This window comes from Dermochelys coriacea, chromosome 7 (assembly GCF_009764565.3).
Source record: "Dermochelys coriacea isolate rDerCor1 chromosome 7, rDerCor1.pri.v4, whole genome shotgun sequence".
Lineage (NCBI taxonomy): Eukaryota > Metazoa > Chordata > Testudines > Dermochelyidae > Dermochelys > Dermochelys coriacea.
In genome coordinates, this window is record NC_050074.1 from 124,572,046 (window position 1) to 124,596,104 (window position 24,059).

Here is a 24,059-nt window from a genome sequence, read left to right on the forward strand (position 1 = left end):
TTACTAAGAATTTGCACATCTCCCTGGGGTAGAGATTTTTAAAGACCTTCGTTAGGTTTTCAAAGCCATGCAGGGGTTTTAGCCACGCCTCTTCCATTAGATTTAACACAAGATGCCTGGCTAGATTCCCTGTGTGTCTTTTTATTAAATTTCAACTAAATGGTTTTTTACCACTCTATGACCTTGTTCTCTTTGCTCATCGCCAAACCCATGCTGCAAGGCTGGACAGTTCAAGTTAGAATCTACTCTCCAGATGGGAAGGTCACTGGGCATGATTCAGGAGACTAGAGTGGGCAAAATTGTAATGAGATCACTTCATGAAATGAAAATATCTGGAAATACACGTTCAGCTGTTGAACTAGAGACTCACCAGCTCACTATTGTGTATAGCAGGAAGGGGGGGAGGGACATTTCTCCCTTGGCTGGGGAAGAGGGATAGAGCATGGCCAGAAGAATAGGTCTCCCTGTGCCAGTGTGGGTAGGAGGTTCCCTCTTTCTGCTTGAGTATGAACTATGCAGCTCCAAGTAGCACTGTTGAAAGCAGGCCAAAAGTTATGTCAGTTGCCTTTTCTGCAGCATTTGCACTCATGCTCCTGTTTCCGTGGCTGCAGGCTCCTCCTCTCTGTTGTTGCCTAAACTCATTTTGAAGCCACCAGTCATAAGCAAGTGACCCTAAAATCCAACCCCTGGGTATTGCATACACAAGCTTGTGGCTCTGGGAGTTCTGTTGGTTCCTACCGTTTGCATAAATCCAGAATTCATGCCACATCTCTTACTGGGACATTTAACCAGCACTGAGATTGAATGGGGCAGCATTATGTTTAACTCTGAGTACAAAAGAAAAGGCTGATCTATGTGAAAGACTCTGTTGTTTCCCAGTCCATGGTGGGAAGGTCAAACTGCAGACTGGGTACTTGCCTAGAATACTTCATTTCTATAAATGTAACGATGTATCTATAAATATGTGCACTGACCCCAGAGGCCTCAACGATGGAACGCTTTTAGCCCTGAGAAGGAGGGCTTCATCCAGTTGGCTGTACAGATGGACTTTAACATTCTCCAATAAAAAATCTCAGGGACCACCTGACCAGGTAAGTCATTAGATCACTAGCTCCTGCTCAGTTTGGCAGCCCTTTCTGTATACTGCTGATTTTCTAATGGCGCATTTCTGTAGTCCACAGCCTTTGTTCCTTCTCATACTGGAGTCAGCCGTCTTTGTGCTTTCCACCATAAACCGGTGTCTGTCTACATAGCCTGGGACTCCATGATTTTCACTGAATTGGTTACTCAGAACTACTTACCAATCTCTCTATCTGTGCAGGGCTTTGGGATAGTGATTCTTGACCACCAGATGATGTGCTAGTAGGTGAACTTCAGGCTGAGTCCTTTAGATTCACTTGAGCCCTGGTGCATAGCTGCTATCCCCTACCATTCAGCTGTGTGCTTTATACCCTGCAATAAAGCGTGGGCTGTTCATGGATGGACATAAAGGTGTACATATGCATGCGCGCACACACACACACACACACACACAGTGCAGTATGCCTGGCTCCCCACGAGTGCAAGAGAAAGGCCTCCCCTGAAGAACATACCTACTGCCTAGCTCTTCCTGGCATTTTTTGGATGTCTGCTGGATGGAGTGAGATTCTTATGTTGTTCTGCAATGTGAGGGTGTGATTTTCATGGAAGGGTTTTGTAATGCCAAAGCCTGGTGCTCAGATAACTCAGCAATGAGCACTGTAGACATGCCTGTAAATAAATACAGTGGGAAGGCGTGTGGTTTCCGTAACTTGTGCGGATATGGGAATGTTGTAAGTTGGCTTTCAGATTGAAAAGAATGGCACAATGAATGTAAGACTCCCAGCTGCGATGTGCATTTTCACCAATCGCATTTCCATTGAGGCGCAGTGACTCAAAGGAAGGTGGGAGTAGTTCATCCCCTCTTTCTTTCTTACTGTTAAATTTTCCAAGCCAGCAATAACTCTTGTCCTGGGCTCATGCAGAGCAAATTTTGCCTTTGGTAGGCACCAAAGGAATTCCGCCACAGTAGCTAGTATACTTCATGGCATGGCCACAGCGGTACAGTCAGCGCTTCAGACTATGAATACGTACCCTGGGAGTTTGGGGAGTTGTACTCAGGTGGCTAACCCAAGCTGCTGCCCAGGCCATTGTGGCCTCCCTCCTATTTTCAGTGTGCAAGCTCAAGGAGAGCTCGCGTGTCTGCCTGCCTGCACTAGGAAGCACCCTCCCAGAGCTGTGTGGACATATCCCAAATGACAGGTATAACGCTGCCTGAAGTGGCTCAAGAGCACCAAACACCATCATAGGGCCTAATCACATCAGGCACACTATCAGAGGCTTGTTCACCTGCACATCTACCAATGTGATGTATGCATCATGTGCCAGCAATGCCCCTCTGCCATGTACATTGGCCAAACTGGACAGTCTCTACGTAAAAGAATAAATGGACACAAATCAGACGTCAGGAATTATAACATTCAAAAACCAGTCGGAGAACACTTCAATCTCTCTGGTCACTCGATTACAGACCTAAAAGTCGCAATATTACAACAAAAAAACTTCAGAAACAGACTCCAACAAGAGACTGCTGAATTGGAATTAATTTGCAAACTGGACACCATTACATTAGACTTGAATAAAGACTGGGAGTGGATGTGTCATCACACAAAGTAAACTGTTTCCCCACACCCACCCCACCCACTGTTCCTCACATGTTCTTTTCAACGGCTGGAAATGGCCCACCTTGATTATCACTACAAAAGGTTTTTTGTTTTGTTTTTCTCTCCTCTGCTGGTAATAGCTCACCTTAACTGATCACTCTGGTTACAGTGTGTATGGTAACACCCATTGCTTCATGTTCTCTGTGTATATAAAGTCTTCCTACTGTATTTTCCACTGCATGCATCCGATGAAGTGAACTGTAGCCCACAAAAGCTTATGCTCTAATAAATTTGTTCGTCTCTAAGGTGCCACACGTCCTCCTGGTTTTTTAGATAGTTTTGTCAGTGTTCAGTTGACACATGGGGACCTTCACATGAGCTGGCACCTGCTCTGCCAACATCACAGTAGGTATCACTTTGCATTTTCAAATAAGCTTGCCCTGTGACAGGAGGGAGGCCTCCAGAGCCTATTCGAAAAGCTGTCGCTTTAAGAGGGGTTAATGGGAGGTGGCATGCACTCTTCAGAAACCCCTGGTTTTTAGGACTGAGAGTTGCTGCAGCCCAAGTTTCATGATGGGTTAGAGCACACAAAACAGAATTCAGTGTAGCAGCCATGTTAGTCTGTATCCGCAAAAAGAAAAGGAGGACTTGTGGCACCTTAGAGACTAACAAATATATTTGAGCTTAAGCTTCCGTGAGCTACAGCTCACTTCATCGGATGCATAGAATGGAACATGGGCATTGTTACTGTAGCATATGAAACAACCATTTGTATTTCATAAACATGAGTGACATTTTTCCTCTCCTTCACATCCCGGCCGTGTTTAATTGCAAGTTTCGTTAAGGGAGGAGGGATTCAATTTCCACAGCCTTTTGCTATTTGATAATACAGCCATTATGCTGCTGGAGTTTAGTGTAGCTGGGGTTCAGGGGATGATAGTGCTGCAGGAAGCTGCTGAAAGGAATTTTGCCTTGAGGTAAAGACCTTCACAACAATGCACCAAAGGAACTGTGTCGCTTTTTAAACTTTAATATCCCCGATGCCTATCCTAGAAGCTCCTTTAAATTGAGCACATTCTGATTCTTTTAACCACAAGTTATCCTTTGTGTGTAATAGACTATACCTATTAATGGTCAATTGACATAAAAACTCTATATTAATTTCTGCTTATCAACAAATTCTGAAACATAGTAATGTTCCTTTGTGTGTGTTCAGGATAAATAATTTGCTGCTGTTAGAATCCCATCTAACCCAATAGTGTAATTTTTTTAATGATTCTTTTAGATTTGCTTACAAAGAAAAAGCACACTCTGCTCTTCTGCTACTACAGAAAATTGTCCCCCTTGTTGGCAGTCCCAGCAGCAAGGGCGAAGTTTGAATGGGCCATTGGGGGTGAACTTGCCTCTAGCACTGGGTCTCCCCAGATCAGGGTAGATAGGCATAACTATGGGGGTGGAGAGAGCTGCAGGCAGAGCTAACAGAGGACTTCAATCTCCAGGGCTATCAGTCTGGTACCTTTCATCAGCACTACACAGTCACTTAATTACAAAACGCTTTGCTGTGTTGTTGTTATGGGGCTAATTGCATTGCAGGTTTTTTGGTTGCTGGACTCCTTTAATATTTTTGTAATCAGCTGGTTTATGTGATATATCTTGTCATGAACTATTCAGCAGATTCTAGGTTTAGTATGTGGTGTTACTTGTAATAAAACCAAAGACTTGACTTTTCTTTTCCTGCAGAAAAATCAAATGTAATTTCTTTTTCACCCTCTTTCCCTTCCATTGGTTTGAAATATTGTGTGGATTTCAGGGTGTGGGATGTGAATACCGGTGAGATGCTAAACACACTGATTCACCACTGTGAAGCAGTACTGCACCTGCGCTTTAACAATGGCATGATGGTGACTTGTTCCAAAGACCGTTCCATTGCCGTCTGGGACATGGCTTCCCCAACAGACATTACCCTGCGGAGGGTCCTGGTAGGACACAGAGCTGCTGTCAACGTAGTGGACTTTGATGACAAGTACATTGTGTCAGCATCAGGTGACAGGACTATAAAGGTAAGAAATTTCAAAGGCTGCTTATTTACAGCACTTGTCATTGTTAACCAGAAAGAATGACCAGATTCCTGAGAACGTAAGAGTTGGTGATGTTAAAACTCAGAAAAAAGCCAATTCATACATAAACTATTAATCAGTTTCAAAAGTGCTATGGTTTAATTTGGGAACAAGTCCAATATAATGCAATAAAAGCTCTGTGTATGAGGAGTCAGTCTGTTAACTGTAGAAGTCTGTAGCCATGTATCACATGTTCTCTACGTCAGCAATACTGTCTCGAATTTGACTTGTGACCTCGAGGCTGTGATGATTTTTTGAACATTCTGGACACACCTGTTTCTCTCACAGGTCCCTCCCCTCTGTCAGTTACCTCTTAATAATTAGCCTTGTGTGTTTTCTCTCCCCCATCTCAGGTCTGGAACACTAGTACCTGCGAGTTTGTGCGCACCTTAAATGGCCACAAACGAGGCATCGCTTGTCTGCAGTACAGAGATCGGCTAGTAGTGAGTGGCTCTTCAGATAACACTATCAGGTGAGAGGCAAGCTCCCATCGGGGAGCTCTGCGCACAGTGTTCTCGGTTCATGCAAGGCCGTGGTCTCCGGTTCACTTGGGACACGCTGAAGTTAGATAACCGAAATGGTCTGTGCCCATTTTTTCTGGAACTGGACAGCCTTTGCTGTAGAATGCTGTGAACTACTGAAGGGAGGTATAGAAAGCCATTTCCCTTCATTGCCTTGAAGCCTCACTATCTCACGAGTGCCATACTAATCAGCAAGTCAGACTGGTTAGACAGTTTTGGTGTGTGAAATAGCTGGCAACTTGGGTCAGACATGCAATACGAAGCATTTAATCCTCTGCAGAAATCTCCTGGGCTCACACCAAACTCCTCTTGTGGTGCTTGGCATCTGGTATAGTTTGGAACAGCTGGTTGAGAGCATGAAGTTCAGTTTTCTCCCTCTTGCACTTTCCTGGCTGCCCTAATGGCAGCCTGAGATATACCCCTTCATGCCGGGAGTCAGAATTTCTTGGTACATCATGCAGCTGCAACTAGAGGGATGTACCATTATCTCCTTAACTAGCATTGTTCAGTAAACTTGAATCGACACGAAACGGACTGTGGTAAGTGGTTGGATCATACAAATGAGTGGTCGGGTTGCCTCCCTTTTACCCTTCACCTGCTGGTTTAGAGGAGGACTTTTCCCTGCAGCTGAAACTTGGGAATGGACTGTCTGAGCAAAAGCAATGTACTTTCCTGTTTTACCAGTCCTCTGTTGTCAGTGGTGAATACAGAGGCTCTTGTTTGCTGGGCGCCCTTCCCCATAACCAGCCACCTTTTCCTACTCTGAATTCCACAGGAAGCTGACACTCCTGTCTGTGACACCACAAGGTGATTGAACCAATTGTGCTGTGCCTAATTTTGCATGCTGTCTGCTTGATGGTATGACCTAGTAAAAGGACCAGCCAGATTGAGAGAGCACTGACTCTTGCTTCCTTTTACACAGTGAAATGGGGGGTGATTACATTGTGCTGTTTTTCCAAAACACCCTTAAGTATGGCAAGAAGATTGTGCACTTTGAATTTGAATAAATCCTTTTTTGTACAGTACTTTGAAACTCGGAGCCAAAAGAAATGGGAGTAGAAAATAGTTAAATATCACAGCATTTAGAAAACCAACTAAAATACCATTTGTAATAACCAACAAAAATGTCAGTACAGTAATCAACCTAAAGAGGAATACAGTTACTCTTATTCTTACACTGAATAAAATTCCTAGTTGATAGATAAGTTGTGCTATAATTTCATGAAAGTTGGCAGTGAATCTTAGCTGAACCCAAGTCCCATGGCCCTCAAGGCATGGTGAAAGGTTTACTGCTCGCTTACTCTGCCAGCCTTCCACAAGCATTGGTTGAGGGTGGGTATCTGTGGGAAGGTGATAAGAGTACAGCTTACTAAGTAATCTACGTGGATGACTTGATTTATGTTTGATTTTAATTTACGTGAGATACAAGATGTTGGCCTTCAATTGGGTGAAGCATGATGTGAAATTTGAAGTTTGTAACTTCTGAAATTTGATGTCCTAGAGGTTGAAAACCTTTAGACTCCCTAAGAATTTTTTTTCAGAAGGGAGTATTTTAAATGATTTTCCAATTCTGTAAATATAGAGTGTACAAAAGAGTAGGAAATTAAAGTTTGTCTTCCTTAGAGATATAGTCTATCTGAAAATTATTGTGTGGGATTTCAGGTCAGTTCTTCAGCTGGTGCAAGTCAAATTTTCCAGCTGAGGACCTGGCCCATCATGGTTCAAGGCATTTAAACCCAAAAACTCAATACAGGGAGCCATTGAGGCCAGGGTGTTTCATTGTTCCAAATATTAATTATCAGTAGAGAAAAGAGAAGAAGATCAAGTGGTGACTTGATCGTGGTGTAGGAGTCCCTTACAGGGAGAAAAAATAATGGATATAAAGGACTCTTTCTTAGTACTGAAAGGCATAACCAGAACCAATGCTGGAAGTTCAAGCCTGACAAATTCCAATTAAAAATAAGACACCAGTGTTTAACCGTGATTAACCATTGGGACAAGCTTCCAAAGGAAGCTGTGGATTCTCCATCTCTTGATGGCTTCAGATCCAGACTTGGATGCCTTTTTGGAACCTGCTTTAGTCAAAGACAAGTTATTAGCCTCAATACAGGGGTAACTGGGTGAAATTCTCTGGCCTGTGTTATACAGGAGTTCAGGCTTGATGATCTGTTGGCCTCTCTGGCCTTAAAACGTGAATCATTTCCCCAGCACCCCTATGCACTAAGGCTACACCTCTGCCTCTGTGTAAAACATCCCACCAAGCTGAGCCCTTCTCAGGCGGCAGCTGCTTCCTGGGCGGAGAGGCACTTTGTGGCAGTGGTGCTGCGCATCCTCCACCGGAACTGCAATGAGATTGCACAGGTTAGGAGCCAGGGCTGACTAATCAGAGTCACTCGTTTGCCATGTGTCAAGTCACTTGACCTCATACCCATTAGAACCTGAACATAATGTAACAGGGTTTTCTTTGAAAAATATGCTCCAGCTGAGCTGCAGGAAAAACGTGGTGGGTTGTGGGATGATGAATTCAATACCTTCCACATTAGCGCCATCAGGAACTTTATTTCCAGAGAACCCGTTGACCAATTATAATCTGAGACCAAATATTTCATTGCAGTAAGGATTTTCAGACTTTCTCTCCTTTTCTTCCTAATCTCTCCAGGTTGTGGGATATCGAGTGTGGAGCATGTTTACGAGTACTGGAAGGCCATGAGGAGTTGGTGAGATGCATACGCTTCGATAACAAGAGGATAGTCAGTGGGGCGTATGATGGGTGAGATGGTTAACGAGGTTCAGACACCTAGCATCCCTCTTCCTCCCCCACCCTCAAAAAAAAATTAGACCTGTTGTCAGTTGTGCTATTCTCACACTTATGGCCAATATATGAGAAGTGTGTTACGTTCGCCTGGCCTTTCCCTTTTCTGGAACGGGTCTTCTGTGATGTGTGTTCTCCAGCAGTTTCACATGGCAGATCCATGCAGAATTCCTCATGCTTAAATCACTGACAACCAGATCAGCTAGTTCTCTGCCCAGGAATGTAGTAGATCAGAGCACTGAGTCCATAAGGTCAGTGTCTCGTGTCTAGCAGTGGCCAGACCTGAAGCTGCTTTTTCTACAGCTCCCACAATTCCTGCTGTTTGTTTTGTTCCGCATAAGTGTGCATGCACGTCTACTTACTCCCTTCCCCCACATAACTGAGTAGTATAGAGAAATGAACGAGCAGACGCACAACCTGTCAGAGAAGGCAATAAAGTACAACAGGCGGACTGAAAAGCGCACAGTGAGTGTCTTGGTCTGGAAACTCCTGTCGATAATCTAGGGCAATGTGCTTAACCAAGCATTGCTGCTTGCGCTGTGAAAGGGACTCCGAAGAGCAGGGTCCTTTTCCAGCACTCTCCACTGCAGCTAGCCAGATTTCCATGGCACAGGGAAGAGGCTTACTTCACTCCGGAGGTTGTATTTGCTATGATGGGCTAGCTTCTTGGTACATTGCTGGTGTCCAGGCTCCCTTGGGGAAGAGCTGACTTTCCTTTTCCAGGCTTGAATAACTCTGAGCTACACTGGGGTCTTGTGTAGCTAATTTGGATAGCATGTCCCCTATGCTACAAAGTCAGCTTCCTGCTCCTGGGCAGGGAGTCCCTCTACTAGTTTATAGAATCCCACTCTCTTCTAGCCCTACACCTGCAGACTGATTTAAATGAGGGTGTGTGGGTTCCCCACACTTCATTCTCCCCCATCCTGTTGTTAGCACCCTTCATACTATGAGATAGTCACTACATTGTACAAGGGAAGAGGGCATGTGACTGAACTCTAGGGGTGACTGTATTGCTTAAGGGCGAGGGAAATCTCCAGCCCAGCCCTGTTTGATTTTCTGTAATAAATCTGACATCACGATTTGGTGCAGTCTAATGCTAAGACATGGGTGTCATCACCCCAGCTTTATAGCTAAACCCCAAACCTCTAGCAAGCTGGATACCCGTGCAGTGGCATGCCTGGGCTGTGGAGCAATGGAGATGCACCTTTTCCTCCCCACTAAATGTGTTCTGTTTTCTGAAATGCTTGAGCCCTCGTGGTTCTTGTGGAACCTGCCTGTGGCTGCCCATAGCAGTAGTTTGCCCTGGTAGAGCAATCCTTGCCTGCCTGCCTACATTCTAGGAGGAAGGGATGCACTTGTACCAGTTGAAGGAGGGGATGAATCCACGCTGTGGAGACTTAGACACGCTCTTCTTCTTGTCCAGCAAGAGGCTTTATATAACGTGTCACATTATCTGTGTATAAACCCAAATGCATTCTCACAACTGTGATCACTCCGTTTCATTGCCTTTGGCCCGTTTGCCATTAAGGAGGAAGTGTCTACATTAACCTTCACCCAGGTTTCTACATTAGTTACTGTCACCTGCTTTTTTATGTAATTCATTTGTATGGTAACCATATTCTTCCACCTGTAAGATCAGCAGGCTTTACCCAAGAGAGATGTGAGAGCCAGGTGTCAAGAGCAGAAAGATTTCTCTATGTATTATCTAAGCTCTTAACTTTAATTGTTGGTGAACCATTTACACTTTTTTCTGTAACAAAGCTTTGGTGCTTGTCCCTCTTTCCTCTCCAGGAAAATTAAAGTGTGGGATCTTCTGGCTGCTCTGGACCCACGTGCTCCAGCTGGGACCCTCTGTCTGCGAACCCTCGTGGTAAGAGCTTTTGGTTGGGGGGGGGGGTCAAGGTGGGGGAGGACAGCCTTTGTCAAGGCTGTATTACACCATGAAAGCTTGAGCTGTGTAGACAAAGTTCAGATGAAGTAGATGATGATAGGCCCCAAAGGGCAGGCTTGTAGATGTGTCTGAACGTAAGGTATTATGGGATCTTTCACCCGGAAAGACTTTCAAACCAGAGCCTTGCAAAAAGTGCCATGGGACCTTTAACACAGTCAAGGAATCCGTTTTACAGCCTCTTCGACAGCCCCTAACAATACACCGGTGCATCAGCTCAGTGCCAGTCCCAAGGGAGAATGTTCCACTCCTGAACACCCCTGTCACCACTTCAAACATTGGAAGTCAGTGGAGCTGTGATACTTTTGTACCAGCTGAGGGTCTGACCTCAAGGGGATGATACCCTCTGCTGAACATACCTATGGAGTCTGCATAATCTATTAGAGACCAACAAATTTATTTGAGCATAAGCTTTGCTGTAGCTCATGAAAGCTTATGCTCAAATAAATTTGTTAGTCTCTAAGGTGCCACAAGTCCTCCTTTTCTTTTTGCGGATACAGACTAACACAGCTGCTGCTCTGAAACCGGCATAATCTATGTGCTACTGAGTGACCAGGACTTTTCCTCGGCCTCTTTCTTCTCTCTGGCAGTTTTTTAATGTTGCCAGACTATTGTTGTTAAAAGGGGCAGTTAAAAGAAGTGCTTTCACCCCTTTTTAAAATTGATTTTAAGTTCATAACTAAAATCTATTCGTGACATTTTCTCTTTAGCACCCACATGCTGGGTTGTGTTTATTGTAGGGTTACTTGTGAGGCCGAGTTGCTGGCATCGATTATTAGACAGCTCCTCATGGCACAGGCTGGCATCGATTATTAGACAGCTCCTCATGGCACAGGACCAAAAACATCACAGCTGGCACTAATTGGCTCCCTTCTTGGAAATCTAAGCAGAGCTGCCAAGGATAGAATGGGCCACAGACGCTGAACCTGTCAGCCTTGTCTACACTAGCATTTTTCTTCTCTCCCACTGGTGCTCAGTGTGGGTCTAAATGATGATGGTAAAATTGCCATTGGCTATTGCTTTCAGCAGAGTTACACGAGTTGTAGAGTAATAGGGGAAGGTTTTTAAGAAAAATGCCAGTGCAGACAAGGTCTTAGAGGTGATCCCTCTAAGTCAGAGTTGAGATGTATTAGCAAGAGGCTAGAAGCAGCTTGGCCTACTGCTGTACTTTTTCTGTGGCATCCAGCATCCAGTTCACTTTGAAAAGTCAGAGAAGAGGACATTAAAGCACGGGCTTTGGGGAGAGAAATACTCAGGCTTCAGTGGAGTTAGGGTACGTCAAACCTGGTCATATTTCTGGGGTTCTGTGGCCATTTCCTTGGCTGTAAACCTTCCATGTATTGAATCTCACCAGTTCTCGAAGTTAGCGTTCAGAGGAATCTCCCGTGTGTTGCTGAATGGCATGTCTTCAAGCAATACATTGGAAGCCCCACTTGATAGCACAGCAGAACTGCAAATAGTGCAATGGCTTGTACCCAAAAAACCCCTTTGTCATGTGTCAGCTGCAAACCATGGAGTGGCCCTGTGCCTGTGAATATACAGACCCAGAGAGTCTGAGACTTCCATACATTAACAGTGTTGATCCTGTACCAATCTTAGACCCTGCTTGGGCACTGTGTTTTTTCTGCTAATCTGGGAGGCTTAATTTAACTAGTGCAATCCCATCTGCATTTTCCGGCAGTGAAAAATACAGGTATCCTGAATAATTGCATTATAAATGAGAAATTGTGGGATGAAAACATTATAGGAATCTGTGAATGGATGCCTAGAAATCCCCGTTTGTAGGAGTGAGCGAGCTAAGGGGGGAAGATAGGGCATGGAGCATTACTTTTAGGGTCTTTCATGCCTGTAACTGCAGAGCATCCTAGTATCCGCTTACTCATGCTCTTTTTTCTTCCATCATCCTCCAAAATGAAACCTCTCAATAAACGTTGCAAGCTTCCTGCTGTTTGTGTTCAATTTTCAAGCAGTAGGAGAAAAGTCTGCAGATAACAAATGCTCGCTGCATGCCAGTTCCTTTCAATTTTCCCTCCTTTGGATGGAGCAACAGCCTTATAAACTTGACAACAGCTTCCCAAGCTGAGAAATAAGTATGGTGCAGCTTTACATTTCAAGCTAAGGAGGCCAGGTTCTTTTGGCTTTAACTTACAATGGGAAGTGTGCATCATGCCAGCTGCCCCTGTGATTTTAAAGGGCAAGTAGAGTGAATAGTTCAGAGGATCTTTAGGTAGAGGGATTTCATTTAGTAAACACTGATTGAAAAGTTCATTTTCAAAGCAGTCTTTCAAAATACCTGTCTCTTTCAGTCTCCTTGTGGCACCTGCTATTGTAGTGACTTTTCCCAGCAGGAGCTCTATTCTGTTGGGCACACGAAACACCATTCCTATTTGAATACATGCAAAACCAGACTCCTGGAGTGTCTGTCTGTTTAATTAACTAGAATTTTAAAACTAAGGATGCTACTTGTAAGACAAACCTTATTTAAAATTAATTTAAAACAAAATAGAACTTGCCTTACAACTGTGAAACGATTCTTTTTCCATGCATTCAAAAAGGAGCTGCATTTCAGAGTCCTGCTCTGTCAAAACAGTAGCTTCTTGTTCGGTGGGGAACTGTTCTGTTGATGAGTATATTTGAGAGATCTTTCATTTTTTGTGATTTACCCATCTTAAAACTAGCTGTCGTAGTTAGAATATCTTATCACATTTGGTTTTCTTTACACCACGTCTGGCAGCGTGGAAGGCATAACAAGGAGCCACATACTGATACTAAAGTCAGGAGGCATTGCGCTGGTTTTGATTGCACTCCCTTTTGACCAGGGAAGCTGCTGCCCTCATCTGCAGCAGGGAGCACCAATAACAGCTAGCCAGCACATGTGGGAAAGTGTAGTGAGTTGTGCTTTACAATGTGCAGAATCTGGCGTAGATTGCCATACTCTTTCCATTCAGCCTCCTAGAAGAATACAAACTGCCTCTAAAGAAGGGCCTTTCCTGCGGCTATGTTTAGAACTGCTTAGGAGGAATCATTACAATGTCATTTTGACTTTATAATGGTCCCCTTTGTCTCTTCCATTTTAAGCTGTTTCCTCCTTCAGCAGTAGCAACAGTGCCAAGCAGGAGACTCAGGTTCAATTCATAGATAGAATCATAGAAGATTAGGGTTGGAAGAGACCTCAGGAGGTCACCTAGTCCAACCCCTTGCTCAAAACAGAACCAACACCCACTAAATCATCCCAGCCAGGACTTTGTCAAGCCGGGCCTTAAAAACCTCTAAGGATGGAGATTCCATCACCTCCCTAGGTAACCCATTCCAGTGCTTCACCACCCTCCCAGTGAAATAGTTTTTCCTAATATCCAACCTAGACCTCCCCCTCTGTAACTTGAGACCATTGCTCCTTGTTCTCTCATCTGCCACCACGGAGAACAGCCGAGCTCCATCCTCTTTGGAACCCCCCCTTCAGGTAGTTGGAGGCTGTTATCAAATCCCCCCTCACTCTTCTCTTCTGCGGCCTAAATAAGCCCAGTTCCCTCAGCCTCTCCTCATAAATCATGTGCCCCAGCCCCGTAATCATTTTCCTTCTCTGCTGGATTCTCTCCAATTTGTCCATATCCCTTCTGTAGTGGGGGGCCCAAAACTGGACAGCATACTCCCGATGTGGCCTCACAAGTGCTGAATAGAGGGGAATAATCTGCTGGAAATGCTCCTACTAATGCAGCCCAATATGCTGTTAGCCTTCTTGGCAACAAGGGCACACTGCTGACTCATATCCAGCTTCTCATCCACTGTAATCCCCAGGTCCTTTTCTGCAGAACTGCTGCCTAGCCACTCAATCCCTAGTCTGCAGCAGTGCATGGGATTCTTCTGTCCTAAGTGCAGGACTCTTCACTTGTCCCCGTTGGACTTCGTCCAGTTTCTTTTGGCCCAATCTTCCAATTTGTCTAGGTCACCCCGGAACCTATCCCTACCCTCCAGCGTATCTACCTCTCCCCCAGCTTAGAGTCATCCACGAACTTGCTGAGGGTGCTATCCATCCCATCATCCAGATCATTAAAGAAGATGCTGAACAAAACCGTCCCCAGGACCGATCGCTGGGGCACTCTGCTTGATACTGGCTACCAACTAGACATCGAGCCGTTGATCACTACCTGTTGAATCCCGATCTAGCCAGCTTTCTATCCACCTTGTAGTCCATTCATCCAATCCATATTTCAACTTGCTGGCAAGAATACTGTAGGAGACCATATCAAAAGTCAAGATATATCACATCTACTGCTTTCCCCATATCCACAGATCTAGCTATCTCATCATAGAAGGCAATCAGGTTGGTCAACTGCCAAACTGTCCCTGTTCCCCTATAACCCATTGCTGGTGGAAATGCTATGGAGGCAGTGCTGAGCTGAATAGTAGGAGGTATGAGGCTATCACTCTGTCAGCCACACCTAGCCACTCTGGAGAAGAGCTGTCCTATGAGGAGTGCTCGGTTTAAGGGCATGGGGCTCGGGGAGCAATGTCTCCATGCAGGTGACTGCTCTGGTGTGTGCTCCCTGCTGAAGGGCCAGGTTCCAAATATGGCAAACATACTTTTACGCAACTTAGCTTGTACCACAGAGATGATGTCACACAGTAGCCATATAGGGTTTACTGACCAAAAACTAAATCAATTATTAATGTTCACCACGCATTCCCAGCAGCCAGGCAGTCTGTAAAGTAATCCCTGCTGTCTCTCTGACCCTCCCGGTTAGGAGCATTCTGGGAGAGTCTTTCGACTCCAGTTCGACGAATTCCAGATCATCAGCAGCTCGCACGATGACACAATCCTCATGTGGGACTTCCTGAATGACCCAGCTGCCCAAGCAGAATTGACCCGCTCCCCATCCAGAACGTATACCTACATCTCCAGATAAATAACACTACACTGTACCTCACGCGCACAGGTAAAAACGGGACACAAGGGTATGTGGGCACTGGGGAGAGGAGGCAAACATTGAACTGGAATGATTCGTTTGGATGGTCAGTGTCTCCCATCTTGGCTGGTGGTAGTTATCCTGCCAGGAGGCAGAGAACCTTTTGGTACCTTCAAGCTGGAGTTGTTGAAGGGTTCCTGGCATGTGGCACCTGCAGTCCTTACACCCTATTCCCCTTTTGGCCCAGCTTCCCCCTCAACAATTAAATCAGCAGTTGTTGCCACCCAGTCAGGAAGAGTGGGGTGGGGCGGGGGAGGTTCTTCAGAGTGAATGGAGGAGCTGCTGCTTAACATGGAGGTGCAGGTGGTTTGATACTGGGCTGTTGTCACCAAGCTAGAAGGTTCTGCCAAATCATGGCAATTGCACTTCCTCCTAGGTAGTGACGGCTCTGTTCTCCCAAAGTTGGGGAATGCAGGATAATGGATTTGGCCAGTGGAGGAGGCGCAGACGAGCGAGTCCAGCCTGATTAAATGGAAATTTGCTGATGTATAGTATTATCTATTCATAAGGCCCAACGCCCTTTCTGCATGAGTTGTAGGCTGCTAAGACCAAGCTTTGCCTGTGTGTATATAGTGTTAACCCTCTAGCTTTTATCCCAGCAAGGAGAGTTACCACTTCTAGGCTGTTATGGGGGATCTTAATGGATGATCAGATTAATCATAGAACTGGATTTGATTTGGAGGTGTGTGGGGTATTATGGAGGGTGCTGCTTAGGATGGGCTTGGGTTGTACCCTTTGGTTAGCGTATCTGCAACCCTTGCATTTGCAGCCCTGGGTGGCAGTTTCAGTTTCACTGGTGAGGGTGAGGCAGGTTCTCTGTGACAGGGCATGTGAGCAGCAGTTTGTGTCACAGCCTGTGCTGTACTCCCCCTGTTCACCTGTATAAATATACCTGGACTCTCCAGAGCTCTCAACCCAGCACCTTCCACCTACTCGAAACACACAGGAAATAAGAGAGGTGTTCCTTAAAATGATGAGTTTGGTGCAAAAAAGGGCTCTTCTTGTTCCTTTTTTTTCAGAACTCGTTTAAGCTGCAGTATTTAAATTATCTGCCAATGCCGGGACAAAAGAACTATCCACATAACCAATCCTTGCGGAAGAGAGAGGCTCTCAGATTCATTTCTAGAAACAAAGTTGGTCTGCAGTTGATCTCCGACAGGTTCTGCTCAGCGCAGCTGACTGCTGAAGTGCTGCTATATCAGAAGATGTCTTTGGTCTTTCATGAACGATTAACATTTTTAAACCACCTCTCTTCCTTTTCCCCTCTGCCTAGCCACTTCCCTGTTTTTCCCTCTTTCCCCAGTCACAGATGTCCTATAAATATATTTAACGTGTTGCCAGAATTTGTTGCTTTGGTGTTAAACAGAAGACTCATTGCCACTGTGCATCCTGCTGAGAGTCACTTCCGGGTGGGGGGGAAGGGGCTGCTGCTTAGAATATTAAACAACATCATTGCTGGGCTTTTGTAAGACCATGTAATTGCTGACTCTGAAAATCAGCAAACACCGTGCTGGAGAGAAGGTGAGAGCCCCTGCTGCCTTTGGGCGTTCTCTCTGGAAAGCGGGGCTTGTGGAGCTATTCGGCATCTGAAGCTGACAGTTTGGAGCCAAATCCGCCTCTTGCTTTCATCTCTTGCTTGTCTCTCTAACTCTTTGGAGGCTGGATGTGTATCCCTCCACAGTCATTGGGCTGCCAGTCTGGTCAGTGCCAGTCCACAAAAGGTTAAACTGGCTTCTGCCCAAGTCCCGTCTTGCCTGGGGGTGGGAATCAGTTCCAGAAGGGTAGGGGGCAGTATTTCACTATCAAAGACATTATCTGTACCCAGGGCAAGATTCTGTTTCTCCTGCTATTGGCCCTGAAGACAGTATGGATTTTGTTAATGGTTTACGATTTCTACTTCTGATTAGATAGAAACATGAGGCTGGGGTGGGGAGAAGACTCAGCAACCCTTTTTCCTCCTCCCCCAGGAGATGCCACCACCAGAGGATGGAAGAGGGAGCTGCAGAGGACCTTGTTAGCCCAGCTTTGGGGGGCTTTTGTGGCTGAACACATCCCTAAATAAGAATATAAGAGCTGCTGTAGTGAGTCAGATGAGTGGTCCAGCTAGCCCAACATCCTGTCTCTGACAGTGGCCAGCATGATGCACTGTGACCCAGGAGGGCATGGCTGGATTGGGTCCTGTGGCTGATTGGGCAAATACAGCCAGTTGGCTGGGACAGGCATGCGTGTTTTCTCATTGGTTTAACCAGTGGGATTGTCTATCTTGGCCAGCTGGCTGTACCTCTAGGCCAGCTCTGCATTATTTCTGGGGCTGGTGCTGCCAGTTCCCAGTGTGGGCGACGGAGATGAGCTTTGTGACCTTCCTGAGCCCCAGCCTTCTCTGCACTACAGTTTAGAAACAGACGATAATTAACCCATGTCTGATAATCACCCTGACTCTTCACACACTAGCTGAGACTTTTGAGAACCACTATGGCTCAGAATGGAGAGCATCCCGCTGGCAGGCAGGACACGAGCAGCGACTCTCATCATCTCAGCCAGTCAGCTAGATCAAAAGGGCCAGTGGGGGACTCTGCAGGTGCTGGCTTCCCCACTGCCGCGGGAACAGCAATCCGAAAGGCCTTGCTTTTGGAAGCGGAAGGGTTAAATAAAATAATCTCCAGTCATTCCAACCTCAGTTGAGGGTCTGTCAAAATTTCTGGTACAAATCTTAGGCCCAGTTCTCCCACTGCAGGTCTTGAATGACACCCATTGCCTTCATTGGGAGTTTGTCCTGTCCTGCACTGGGAAACTAGACCCCTTTATCTCCTCAGCTCTAAGGTTGGAACTTGACAGATGAGAGATTTGACTGGTATATTCTCGCCAGCCTTGCTCTGCTGGGGGTCACGATTGCATCACTCTAACTAGCTTTGCTGTCCTTTTTCCACCAGCAACGTTTTTGCAAGTGACTAGCCCAATATACAAGACTTGCTCTCGGTGACTCGAGGAGCTAGCAGATGGGAAGGCAGTGGAGACATTGGAAGAGCTGGTAGAGCTCAGAGTACTCAGAACAGCTCCAAAGGAGCATGAGAATCAGTGCAAAAAGAAACACCGAGCTCCCATATGTCTTCAGGAGGGCCTAGGATGCGGAGCGACTCTAAAGAGCCTTTTAGTCAGAGCTGGTCATTGACACGCCTCTGACTTTCTATTTGTTTAAATTACTATTGTAAAATAAACGAACTCTGTTCAGATAACATTCATGGTCTGACTCAGAGGGGCAGAGGCAAAGAAATGTTGAGTCAAGGCCAAAAGCTTATCCTTAATACTAAGCTGAACTATTGCCAAGGTCACTGGCTGCTGGGTGATCAGACATACTGGATCCCCAAAGCATGGCCGGAGACGGGTGGATCATTTTTTTCACTCTGAATTGCTCCGGCTGAAGTGGAGTTCCAAGTCTCATCCTTAATGTTGTTTGAACACAGCTCCTTTTGGTTCAGTTGTTACAAAACTGGAGTGTGGCTGTGTGAGAGTGGACATTATATGGAGCTGGCTGCAGACTCAACAGCTTTTCTTTCCTCCGTTTGTCTTGTCACTTTTCGGCTACAGGCTGTGCTAGACGATCATGACTCTTCGCCTTGGATGCTACAGAGGTTCTCGCTGTTTTATCACTGTCCTTGGGGGTGGTGCCTGCTAGCGTAGAGTTTGTTTTGCTAATTATGAGGACTTGGGGAGATCCAGAATGCTTACTGGCCAAACATGGAGACAACACTGTTGCAAGTCATCATTGGTTGTCCTAGCCCTGCTGTTCTATGCTGCTATTTTGAAACTTCTAAGCATTGTTGGGTTTTTAAGTGGTACCAGAGTTGTAATTCTGCTGTATAAATCTGTTTGTAAGGTACAGTGTGTGAGCAACTGCTGCAATTTTTTTTTTTGTTGTTACGGTGTATAGTAGAGTGGTTTTTGACTCTTCAGGAGGGACTATATCTGGGTACTTAAATATAGAATAGCTCAATGGAGAATCCTACCCCAACCCCCAAGTTCCTTCTGATGTCTAAGAAGGAAACTGATCTAAGAAACTCAAATCTGCCACAGCTCCCAGCCTTGGGGTCATCTGCTGTTCAGCATAGGGGAGGAATAATGTGGTTATTAGACCTTCATGTCAAGACTAAGCTGGCTTTCTACCTTCTCCACTAAGGATCTGTGTGTGAAGATTTCAATGTGAATTGACTGCGTAATCCCCAACAGGGCTGGAGTAAATGCAGCATTTAAAAAGAAAAGAAAAATCAAATTAGCCTGCTGAAAGGAGCTAGAAGCAAGGGCTAGAGGTGTCCATGGACTTCACGTGTTGCACATCCATTTGAAATGAGATACATCTGCTGCATCGAGACTGTCACTTCTCCCACAAGAGTCTTGCCTTTTGGACGTGGGGACTGGAAACGAGGTGGGACATAAGAGCAAGACAATCCATTACAGTGTCACCAACGCCAGTTTGCGACTCCAGGGCAGCAAGAGGCCAGGAGGGAGCCTTGTTGCAAACCCACGTGTTTCTGATCCCAGGAGGAAAGCTGCTCATGTCAACCTATGCAAACCCAGAGGACCTTTGCAGCTGTTCCTCTGCTCCCTGTTAACTTTCAGGGATGGACACATGCGGTTGGAACCGAGGGTTTCAGGTGGAGAGAGTTGAGGTCTGATCATTGTGAACATCAAAATGCTTTAAACTTGTTTCTGAACTGGAAGACGATGTGGCCTGCTGTGCTTCCCCTTCCCATCCACTTGTCCCTGCATTGAAAGGATCCTTCAGTCTGTATTTTAATCCCTGTACACTCAAAAGCTGGAGAGTATGGTGCATATTTTTCCTCTTTCTCCCCCCTGCACTGTCTGAACAGAACAATGGGCCTGATGCTGAGACCCTCATCACCCCGAAGTCCGGTTGGGAGTTATGGATGTTCAGCACTTGTCAGGTTTGGGCCTGTCACTCAAGTGTCCGTCGATTTCCTTCAGCTCCCTTTTAGGTCTGCTTTTGTGACCCGGAATTCCTGAACTGGTCCATGGAGCATTTGGTGGGATGATGCTTAGCTGCCCTTCCTCCTCAGCAGCTGATAATGGAGCAGAGGAGCCAGCCTGGCTGCTGCAGGGATATGGCTCATTTGCAGATGAGCTCTCGCCTGCAGGAGGGGAGGGGAAGGGAAGCAGCCCAGGTGATTGGAAAGGGGAGGGGAGAGTGGCTCCTCTGCGAAGGTGGGGACTACACTGAACAAATGTCATGGCCCTGGTCTAGATTGTGCACTGCTCTACAGTGTGCAGTTGGTTTAGAAGGAAGGAGATTGTTCTATGTAGGAGAGGGTAAAAAAAAGCCTTGTCAGAAACAACTGCTTCCTAGTATTGCCGGATTGGTTGACGCCCTGTTTTTTGTACCCTTTCGGGGTGGGGAGGACAATCTGAAATACAGTCATTGGGAATACCAACTGCCAAAGAGAACTTTACCAGGGGCCTCTTGCGGCATGCAGGATGCGTTTATCTTGCTGAGCTTTGCCTTGTTGTTACCCCCACATCACCACAAGCAACAAGATTTCCAGAAAGAGAGGGTAACTTCAGGCGACCCCAGCTGCACCTCCAGAGGCAGGGCCTGCACATGAAATCTCTCCTGTGATTGCCTGCTGGTTTTCGTCCATGTGGTCCTCGGTCACCCTACCCTCGCTACGGAAGAGTGCTGCTCAGGGAGACTCCAGGTCCCAGCATGCAATGCTCCGTCTTGAGCCAAGCTGCCATCACTTGGTTTGAGATGGAAGATGGCCTGCTGGGACTTGTAAGCTCTGACAGCTGCACCTCTGTGCTGAAGATACTGCCAGCTGCATTCTGAGGCTTTTTTCACACAAGGTTTGGCCTTTCGGCTGCTGCTGGCAGGTTCCCAACTCAGCCCTCAGTTGGTCTGTGGTAGGGCACCCTGCACCCTATCATAACATATGATGCCTAATCTGGCTCAGGAATCTACCCACTCGCTACCTTTTAAATTATCCTCTAGGTGCCCTACCAAACAGCCTGGTGGCCAGCTCCTCTGTCTGCCTAGGACCAGGAGCACACTTCCACGCAACTGGATTTCAGTCCCCATTTGCTCGTGCTGTTACAGTTCTGTTCAACACACGTCCATAACATTAGTGACACTTGGTCTGCCCTACCAGCTTACCCTGGTGTAACTACGTCACTCAGGAGTGTGGAAAACCCATCCCCCAAGCGACGGCATTATACCCACCTCACTATGTCGGTGGGAGGGCTTCTCCCATTGCCCTAGTGCTGCCTCTTGGGGGCTGGAGTCCCTGCGCTGGTGGGGGAAGCTCTCTGGGTTGCATAGTAGCTGTGCTGCTGCAGCGCTCTAAGTGTAGACAAGCCCCGTGTGTGTACACACCCGCTGACAGGTTTAATTCTCAGCTTGAGGGGGACACATGCACTACAGCCATGCCTGAGCAGAGTCCCACCAGACCCTCCTGGGTACAGTCCCGCACAGCTAGCCCGAGCCACCACCCATGCTGCTGCAGCAACGCTGCCACTTTTAGGTACAAACTCAAGCAGAGCTAGTGTATCTGTCTACCCAAGCTGGGAATTACAACTCCCAGCGGCTCCGTGGATGTAACCTTAGGGATGCATTGCTCACCACAGGCCCCTTACAATACTGCCCCTGGCTACTGGTTACATTTTAGCAAAGGGCCACCCTGAGAAGTTTTCAAGTGACTCCTATATGATTATGGCCAGAAAGAAGAGTGACTTGGTAAAATTTGGTCCTCCTTACTCAACATGACTACTGCCTGTGTGTCTTTGAGTCCTAGTTGCTGACTTCACTGGTAAAATGTGTTGATCCTGTTAGCACTGCAAAGCTAATTATTAGTAAAGTTCTACTTGCGGAATCATTACTCCTGGAAGAGGGTGACCCACCTCTGATCGTCAGGTCCCAAGCTGATGTCCGTGCTAGTGAACTGGCTGGTAAAAAGGATTTGTCCTGCTGTGAAACTCATTGAGACAACCAATGTGGAACTCTATGTTGTCACCTCTGAGTGTAACCCCACTTTCAGCTCCTTTCCTTGGTGTTCCGACATGAGATGCTGGGCTGCTAATTCCATCCATAGTCATGATGCAAAAGGCACTGGTAACCAACAAAAGGTAATTGATCCAGTAACTTGTAATTACTTTTACAGCATAGCTTCTTAATACCCCTGAGCACCCAATCATCCAGCCTGTGCAGCATCACTTTTAAACTGCTCAGATGGAGGTGGGTGTGTAAGTGGAAGGGATAGAAAGAACATGGTCTCTTCAGAGTTTTCTGTTTGTTATTCTGCTATATTTGTTCTCTAGATTCTTAAGTAATGAGTGCTTTGAATTTTGTGATTATGTTACCGTGAAGTGTAGGTAATGTACTAATGTTCACTTGAACTAGGATCATGGTAACAGCGTGGGTTTTTTATTATTTTAACTGTTCAGAAAATAAGTTAAATACAAGTGTAATATTAAGCTGTGAATCTGTTGTTTTATTTCTGGTATGGAGGGTGTAACCCTAAATACAAAAAGTCTCAATTCTTCTTTGAATCTTTGTCCATGCGAGTCCCTCTTATGGTCTGCCGATGAACAAAACATCTCAAACCACTGTTACTGTAAGGTAAGTAACTGTCCTTTCCTGTTTTAGAGTAGCAGCCGTGTTAGTCTGTATTCGCAGAAAGAAAAGGAGGACTTGTGGCACCTTAGAGACTAGCAAATTTATTTGAGCATAAGCTTTCGTGAGCTACAGCCCACTTCATCGGATGCATTCGGTGGAAAATACAGTGGGGAGATTTATATACACACAGAGAACATGAAACAATGGGATTTATCATACACACTGTAAGGAGAGTGATCACTTAAGATGAGCCATCACCAGGAGGGGGGGAGGAGGAAAACCTTTCATGGTGACAATCAAGGTGGGCCATTTCCAGCAGTTAACAAGAACGTCTGAGGAACAGTGGGGGGTAGGGTGGGGGGGAGAAATAACATAGGGAAATAGTTTTACTTTGTGTAATGACCCATCCACTCCCAGTCTCTATTCAAGCCTAAGTTAATTTTACCCAGTTTGCAAATTAATTCCAATTCAGCAGTCTCTCGTTGGAGTCTGTTTTTGAAGTTTTTTTGTTGAAGGATAGCCACCCTCAGGTCTGTAATGGAGTGACCGGAGAGATTGAAGTGTTCTCCGACTGGTTTTTGAATGTTATAATTCCTGACGTCTGATTTGTGTCCATTTATTCTTTTACGTAGAGACTGTCCAGTTTGACCAATGTACATGGCAGAGGGACATTGCTGGCACATGATGGCATATATCACATTGGTAGATGCGCAGGTGAATGAGCCTCTGATAGTGTGGCTGATGTGATTAGGCCCTATGATGGTGTCCCCTGAATAGATATGTGGACAGAGTTGGCAACGAGCTTTGTTGCAAGGATAGGGTCCCGGGTTAGTGGTTCTGTTGTGTGGTGTGTGGTTGCTGGTGAGTATTTGCTTCAGATTGGGGGGCTGTCTGTAAGCAAGGACTGGTCTGTCTCCCAAGATCTGAGAGAGCGATGGCTCGTCCTTCAGGATAGGTTGTAGATCCTTGATGATGCGTTGGAGAGGTTTTAGTTGGGGGCTGGCTAGTGGCGTTCTGTTGTTTTCTTTGTTGGGCCTGTCCTGTAGTAGGTGACTTCTGGGTACTCTTCTGGCTCTGTCAATGTGTTTCTTCACTTCAGCAGGTGGGTATTGTAGTTGTAAGAATGCTTGATAGAGATCTTTTAGGTTTTTGTCTCTGTCTGAGGGGTTGGAGCAAATGCGGTTATATCGAAGAGCTTGGCTGTAGACAATGGATCGTGTGTTGTGATCTGGATGAAAGCTGGAGGCATGTAGGTAGGAATAGCGGTTAGTAGGTTTCCAATATAGGGTGGTGTTTATGTGTCCATCACTTATTAGCACCGTAGTGTCCAGGAAGTGGATCTCTTGTGTGGACTGGTCCAGGCCGAGGTTGATGGTGGGATGGAAATTGTTGAAA

General features: G+C 46.0%; 1 protein-coding gene across 22 annotated transcripts in view; it reads left to right on the forward strand.

Moving 5' to 3' along the window:
- Positions 1-22,597, forward strand: part of BTRC (beta-transducin repeat containing E3 ubiquitin protein ligase) — a 167,398-nt gene extending 144,801 nt beyond the window's left edge. For 21 of the 22 annotated variants that reach the window (XM_038408304.2, XM_043519815.1, XM_043519816.1 and 18 more), the window contains 6 exons: positions 4,492-4,741; positions 5,152-5,270; positions 7,979-8,089; positions 9,923-10,001; positions 14,822-15,013; positions 16,063-22,597. In XM_038408304.2, the coding sequence (XP_038264232.2) occupies positions 4,492-4,741; positions 5,152-5,270; positions 7,979-8,089; positions 9,923-10,001; positions 14,822-14,983 (721 nt within the window). In that variant the 3' untranslated portion in view covers positions 14,984-15,013; positions 16,063-22,597. The remainder of the gene's footprint in view (positions 1-4,491; positions 4,742-5,151; positions 5,271-7,978; positions 8,090-9,922; positions 10,002-14,821; positions 15,014-16,062) is intronic. The other variant, XM_043519814.1, reaches the window with a different exon arrangement.
- Positions 22,598-24,059: the final 1,462 nt, after the last annotated feature.